At 37.6% G+C, this 7,846-nt stretch overlaps 1 protein-coding gene across 1 annotated transcript; it reads right to left on the bottom strand.

Moving 5' to 3' along the window:
• Nucleotides 1-911: 911 nt before the first annotated feature.
• LOC104538546 (transducin-like enhancer protein 4) lies at nucleotides 912-7,841 on the bottom strand (the record flags this gene model as incomplete). The annotated part of the gene is made up of 6 exons (XM_010181780.1): nucleotides 912-2,618; nucleotides 4,219-4,295; nucleotides 4,615-4,765; nucleotides 5,377-5,524; nucleotides 6,443-6,690; nucleotides 7,737-7,841. Coding segments are annotated over 6 exons (837 nt in total), but the record flags the coding sequence as incomplete, so codon positions are not given.
• Between the last annotated feature and the right edge of the window lie 5 nt (nucleotides 7,842-7,846).

Below are 7,846 nucleotides of genomic sequence, written 5' to 3'. Positions count from 1 at the left end.
AGGAAACTGATAGCTCTGAGGGAAACTTGCCTCTGCGCTCTCCTCCACCACCAAGTATTAACCAGTCACTCAGTACAGGTAAATGATATCATCAGCTTAAGCCTTCTTTTGGCATTTCAAAAAAAAAACAACAAAATTTCTCACACTGGCAGTCACCACAGGCTGGCACATCAGAGCGGGACAGGTTACACGTCCAGGAATTTCCACCATGCATAACGTTGCTTTTCAGCAATGGGCTATGGGAGAATGATTTATTTCCATTTTCCCCTGGGATTCTTTCCATTTCCATTTCTCATGTGACAAATAGCACAACGCCTCCCTTCTTCCCCCACCCCCCCAATAGCATAAATTAATTTCCCCTAGTTCACTTTAACTCAATGGAAGCTAGGTTAAATTCTTGATCTAAAACCAACTGTAGTCAACAAAAGCATTTCCATGGGCACAAAGAGGTTTCAGCTCCGGATGGGGAAACCCACATGTGATGCTGCAGTGCAACACCACTCCCCACATCCTGCTGAGCTCCACATACTTCAACAGGTGTGAGAGCAGGAATTATCCCCAATTTCACTCTCTCCAAGGTATGAGATAACGTAAAATTTTGTATCAGATGGGAAACTGTACAAATGAGAGGCAGCACATGCTTAGGTGACACAGCCAAAGTCTTGTGGATGATGCCTTCAAGGGTTCAGAATCACTGCAGTCAAGGTAACTTGGTAAACTATAAATTTACAGATTTTGCTAGCTCGGAGAAATTTTGTGAAACTCTCTCAAATCTTGTCTCTCAGTGACAAAACTGCAAAGTGGCATGCTCTGCAACTGAATGCCTCTTGTTCTTACAGACAGCACTCTGTATATGTAACTGAAATTATTGAACACAAAAAGAACAAGGGAAGGTGAAAAAAATAGAAAAATGCATCTTAGAAGTTACTTATGTTTAATGCCTAAAAGTCTGAATGCACAAACAATAATCTACCATTATAGAAGTACTGGTGTTCAATACAATGCATTAGAACTATGTACAATGACACAGTTTAGTATCAAAATCTTTCTACAATGTAGAGTATTACGAAACTGTTAATGACATCAAACACTAAGCACTTAAGACACCATTTTTTGCTACCACATTTGGAACTTCAATGAACAGTCCATTTTAACTTGCAGCATCAATCCATTTCTAGTATGAAATTAAGTCATTTTCTACTTATACAATAAGATTTATCTACACGGGTCTTTTGATTTTGATCCATAGCAGCAAAGGCACTGTACATCAGCAGATCCACAGACTTAAAAGATTTTTTTAAAGCATTCAAAAAAAAAAGTCACAGATCATAGTTTAACAGCAACAACAACAACATAAAAAGATAACACGTTGTCTCTGGCACAATGGCTCAGTCTGTGTCCGTTTTAAGGACATCCAATCAAGACTTGGATTGAACTGCTGGCGAACAAAGGAAGTCCTCATCCCAATGAGAATCCATTCCTCTTTGTATGTCAGAATGAGTACTCTTGTAAATCCTACCTCAGAGGTCATTGTTTTTGTAGTTTGTATATTGGTAGGCATCTATTCTTATTTCAGTGCAGTTTCCAAAGAACATATCAAATATTTTTCATAATCTCTTGTAATTGAAAAATTGCCCAAAGACACATATCCCCATTTTGAAGGAAACATTGCAAAAGTTTCCAAAAGTAACAAAGGTGATTCTTTGAGGCAACTTATTGTACTCTCTACAATGTAACAAAGAGAGGTGTTTACATTAAAAAACCTAGCTTGACACCAAAATGCTTTATGTTTATCAACAGAAAAGCATTGAGAACAAATCTGTACACAAGATGCTATATTACCATTGCAAATATATAAATTAGCACATTCTTACTTAAAGTGAATTTAATTTAGATGTGAACTGAATTTGCCATTCATCACAGGCATGTAGATTATTGGCTACAGTTTGCAATTTTCTAAGTTTCCAAGACTGTCTAAAATAGTTAAGATACAGCATCTTCCCACCAAATAATTATACTGTAATAACACTTAGAGGTCTCATCCAAGAACAGGACTAAAAAATATAACAAAATTTATTTTTTTTAAATAGAAACTACAAGTCTATTTAGTGTAACTTTAACTATTTCCTGAACATCCTTCTCCAAGATCCCCAATTTATCCACCTGCAAAAACACAAAGTATACAATGCACCTTTCAAACTAAAGCCGGGCCAGACAGCTTTATTTAGTCACTTCATTGTTAGAAAGCCTTCCTTAAACAAAATAAATACATTATACTTATAATACATAATTAAAGAGTCAAGTTCACTAATAAGTAGGCTTATTCCATCTTCTTCCAAGTAGATACCTGACAATTTGGTATCACAAGTTCTTAATGAGCATTCACAAATCAATAGCAAATTAAGAAGGTAACTGTGATGAGCATTAAACTTTTCAGCTTAGAAAGAAAAAAAAAGGAATAAACAGCAAAGTGCTAGGAGAAGGAGTTCTGTCTGTATTCGGATTTGTCTCTAATAAATAACTTCATAGACTGTAGCTTTCTTGTCCCCAGAGCCAGTGACAATGTATTTGTCATCCACAGAGATATCACAGCTAAGCACAGATGAGGATTCTTTGGACTACAAAGAAAAAAAAAAAAAGAAAAAGAAAAAAGAAAATTATGTCTTTCCAATTCTTTAATCCAGAATGGCTCGAAGATTAATTGGAAGAGTTTACAGAGAGGGAACACACTGAACGCTCATTTAAATATCAGTACCATATGGCAGCTTTTGTTACGACTGTTTCTACAAACCTGCTGTACCTAAGGCCCTATGGCAGCAAAAAACAGCAGCAGAAAGGAAAGAGAATGTTAAGGACTCAGAGATAATCTATAAATCAAACAAAAAGAGGCAGTCCTTTCTATACACTTTACAAGCAATGAACAGTAATTAATATTTTACACACTAGTTTTTGCATAAAAAGGAATGAAAAGTCATCTTCATCTCCTTCCCTCCATTTTCGTTGTAAACCAGAGAAGCACTACAAAGTCCTACCCACCCGCAGGTATGAGACGGAGACTCCACAGAAGTAACTGTATCTCCGCTCGCTATTTCCCCAACACAGAAGACAAAAACATTGCACAAAGGAATTTATTATCAGGGAGAATGCATATATGAAAAAATACTGTGGTGGAACAGGATGCACAACAGTGTACAGCAGGTGAATAGGAGACAGGATACAGCAGGATACAGTCGCTCTGTCTCTCAGCTTTTCTGTGATGATGTGTACTTATTGACACACTTGATATTTTACTGCATGTTCTTCTTTACATACCATATGTCCACATTCTTTACTGCCTGTCACTGCAAGAGCTAAACACTTCCCAATCATGCTAAGTTTTAGCCAAGAAACCTCTGCTGCACTGCAGAGGACGTTTCTTTCTCTACCCCACATTAAGAAAGCTGCACTGGGGTTTAACATCACTTTTAAGGGAGATGTGTTCTTGTTCAGATGATTTGGGCTTTCTGTGAGAGGTGGTTCCACAGCTGAATAGTCTTCACTAAGAAAACTCAGACCTCAGCTTTCCCACATCAAGGCAAACTGCGCTGTGCCCAACGGCAGAGACACAGCAGGTAACAGTACAGGTGAGATCTGAACTGAAACACTAGTTAACTTAATTCAAAAAAATTCCCAGCCTAGAGGCAACCTGTAGGTGAAAGAAGAGAAGGACATGCCAAAAATCCTACTTTTTTTAATAGCACTAAGCTGCCATTAAAGTTTGTCAGAGAGGGCTCCTCCATAAGGATAGAGTCTTTAGCTAAGGAGTCTGCATGTCCAATCCACTGACTTTATACATTTCATCCAAGAAAAACACATGTGTTGAATATGACTTTCAGTGTTTCAGTTACATTTTGGACCTTCATCGAATGCTCACCTAACGACATGACTTGGGTACTACATTAGAGCAATATGCACAAGAAGGTGAGCAAGAAGGGTATTAAAAACTATTTCCAGTTGAAGGGCTACTTTATTGTAACTAAATTATTGAGCTAAATTATTCAAATGTTAGAAAGGACAAAAAAGCATATCTCTCTCTAATTGCAGTCAAAGTCTTAAAGGAACATAGTAATTAGCCAAGAATTTCCATTTAAAAACTCCTTAAGATAATGACAGACCCTGACATGTGCAGCTCTACAGCACTATAATGTATGTGGAAAATAGGTTTTAGGAGATTATTACCTGGAAGATACTGGCTCCATAAGGTGTTCTCCAGGCATTAAGAAGATTATCTTTTCCAGTGCTTACAAACCATTTGCCTGCAACAGATTGTTTAAATGTTACTGTTGCATTTTGTTTTCAAGGAACACACCCCAAGAAACAGATTAATCATAAAAACAATGCATTTACACACTAATGGAAATCATACCCAAAGAATAGTCACATTTTCATCTGGTTGCACTATGATTTCAATCACAACATAAGTTCACACAAAAAAGCAGTCATACAGAATTTTAAAAACAATTTTAATATTTAAATTTAACATCTAATTTATAAATATACCCCTACTTTCATTTAAAGGTATTCTTGAATGAATTTATCAGGAGGGAAAACACTGGCATAGAAAGTTTTGCTTACCACAGTGAGCAAATTTGAGTGACAACACACAGCTCTCATGTAAATGCAGCTGATACTTGTCCGGCTTAGTAACATGCAGCACCTCCACATTACTGTTCTCCATTCCCACTGCCAACCACTCACCAGTTGGACAATAGCCCAGTGAGAAGATCTGGAATTAGCACAGCACATGCTTTAATCAGGAAATTAATGAGCTTGAGATATTCAAAACAGACTCCTGTTACACTGTTAACACTATGCAAAAACACATTTTGGTCTAGTACAGTTTTAAAATAATGATAATCCAATTACTATAGTAATTAAGATAAATTAGTTCATGTAAACAAAGTTCAATTAAAACTGTAATAGTAAAACACTGAATCATGTTATAAAAGTTAATGTCCTATCTTATCTGACAGCATTTAAAAATATTTTCATAAAATATTCTTGAAAAATAATCTAGAAACATTGGCGCAGATTGCTTTAATCTGGCAATTTTTTAATAAAAAGGATTCTCCACTACTCTCATGGGAGAAGTACTAATCTGTCAAATAGTAATAATCCAGAAAGATGTTTGGCTGCCACATAAAAAAGAGAAAAAAAAAAGGAAAAAAAAGAAAAAAAGGGAAAAAAGTCTGAGACCAAGTGAAAAATTCATTAGAGTTCTCTTTAAGCGTCTTCTTTTGCTTGAAATAAAAATAACATAAAACTAAAACCAAATGTGCTTGTTTTAGAAAACTGTGACAGATTTTTCTTAACATGCCAAAGCTTCTGAGATTGAACCTGTGATGTGAAGTCATGTTGCTGTAGCTGTCTTCCTTCTCTGAGATCCCAGGATCTGACTGTATTGTCCAAGCCTCCTGTCCATAGTTTGGTGCCGTCGTTAGAAATGTCAATACAGCTCGCTCCATCTGTGTGGCCTTGAAATTGTCTGAAAATATGGAAAGAAGATATGCATGTACTCACTCTGGAAAGAGTCAGTTTTACACAAAATACCTCCTTTCTCTTTCAGTCCCTGATATGTGGCCATTAAAGACGTAGAGTCCAACAGCAATCTGAGATTAACATAAACTCTGGGACACCCACGTGAGTTTTGTGATGAATTGATGAAGCAATCAGGCCAGACAGACAAGTGCTAATTTGATTTCAAAAAGCACACTTTACCAGCAGATACTCTAGAAACCTTTGCTGCTGCCTGTGTGATACCCACTATTCAACCGAGAGTACCCCACTTTTGCCAAAGCATGATCGTCAAAATTCACTTGGTTTATGAAGAATCTGCAGGTCACCAACAAAGCTGGAAATAAAAGAGCAGTCTAAATTGGAAATAACAGGGAGTGAAAGTCTGCCTTTATACGCAATACTGATGTATTACATATAACAACATATGCACAGTACAGTGCACAGAGAAACTCTGCATGACTGGCTCATAGCTTACTGTACATTAGTGTTGAGCAGCAACCCATACTCCTAAGAGTTACAATACACATATCCTTACCCAAGACATATTTGCTGGAGCACTGAATAAAGACATTGGAGTGTGAGCACAGTGTATGCACAGAAACAAAGGAAACCACCTGTTCAAAGAACCTAGAGGAATGTCAACACCAGCTGATCTAAGGAAATCATAGTTATGGGCTGCTCAACAGGCCTGGAATTACAAAACTCTCAGAACCTATAATTACATAAACTTTTGTCAAAGTATTACCGGGCTATCACCTAGCAGTGAAATATTGGAAGCAGCTATACAGACATTGTGGAGAAAATAGTGCATGTATACAGAAGAGAGCACATAAGACTGTGTCTAAGTAATTCTTCACAACCTGATGATCCAGTTCTGTCGACCTACCTTACTAAAGTCTGGTTATGCAGATCCCACACTGCAATGTTCCCATCACTACAGCAAGAGAAGCAGACCTTGGAGTCGGGGCTGATAGCCAGGGCATAGCAAGCTGGAGCAGAAGATGTCAGCTCTGCTTTGATGCGAGGAGTTGGAGCCGCCAGGTCCCAAATGGATAACGTGCTGGCTTCCCCACCAACAATCAGGGTGCGGCCATCGGGGAGCAATCTGCAGGAACGGATGTAGTTATCTCTGTTCTGTGGAGACAGAAGCCATCAAAAGATTACTCATGAGGAAAGGAAAACAGCATTAACATAAGAGCAGAAATCCATAAAAGTATTGTATTCCCTCCTGGTTTTAATGAGCCATTTATACTTATGACAACGATAAAGTGTATTAATGCCAGAAAATTACATGACATTAGGGAAGTACTTAAACTTGATCTACAAAATTCAGTAGTGAGAGATATTTAATCTTAATTAGCATCAAAATGCAAAGACCTGAACCCAGCCCAAAGCAATTCAAGATAGCTGTATTTGACAGCTTGTGTAGAAAGTTACATTTTCATACTCTGTTTATTTCAGCACATTAACCTCTCGGCATGGGGGAGTACCAAATTCCCTGCACACTCCCCCTGCTGCCTCTGTTCCAGTGAGACTTGCTGCCACTATCTAGGAGATGTCAGAGCAAAATATTTGGGCAATTTTCTTCATTTGTGTAGCAACTTGCATAGCAATTCATTATATCTCTACATGTGCTGCACAGTTCTCATTTTACTGCCTCTGTAACAAGAAGCAACATCTTAAGAAGAATCAGTAAATGACACACAAAAAGCTGCTAACAATGGTTCATCCTGTTAGCACATTCAAATAGTTTGTGAATAACACTCAAGGGTATTTTTAATTGTCACATTAAGACAGGGCAATGTATTAACATGCATACAGAGACAAAATATGTGACACAATCTTCAAATATTCTCAGAGAATACAGCTGCAAGACAACAATTTTTAGCATGATAGGATATCAAGTTTTAAGATTGCCAACAAATGTCAAAGTTTATAAACAATATTTGCTGTGCTGTCTTTGATCTTTCCCCCTAGGATATTGTTTTGATTCACGGGGGGAAAAAAACCATAAGTACAAGGAACATACTTCTAACTCAGTTCTAAAAGAAACAACAAAATTATAAATGATACCAATGACAGCCCTCAAATAGCCACTCATTTTGTACCTTAACAGTACCATTTCAATCTTAACACAACATTCCATCTTCTTCCACTGTCATATGCTGCTGTTCACCTACCAGGCAGTCCAGCTGAGAGACAGGGCTCTTGTTGCCAGGGTGGCTGATGTCCCAGACTTTGACGCACCCCTTCCCACCTGTGTACACGTGTCTCGTGGGGTTGCTGATGG

Source organism: Mesitornis unicolor, unplaced genomic scaffold (assembly GCF_000695765.1).
Source record: "Mesitornis unicolor isolate BGI_N332 unplaced genomic scaffold, ASM69576v1 scaffold6843, whole genome shotgun sequence".
In the NCBI taxonomy this organism is placed as follows: Eukaryota; Metazoa; Chordata; class Aves; order Mesitornithiformes; family Mesitornithidae; genus Mesitornis; species Mesitornis unicolor.
The sequence above is the reverse complement of the archived record's forward strand: the minus strand, read 5'-3'. Positions and strand labels throughout refer to the sequence as shown.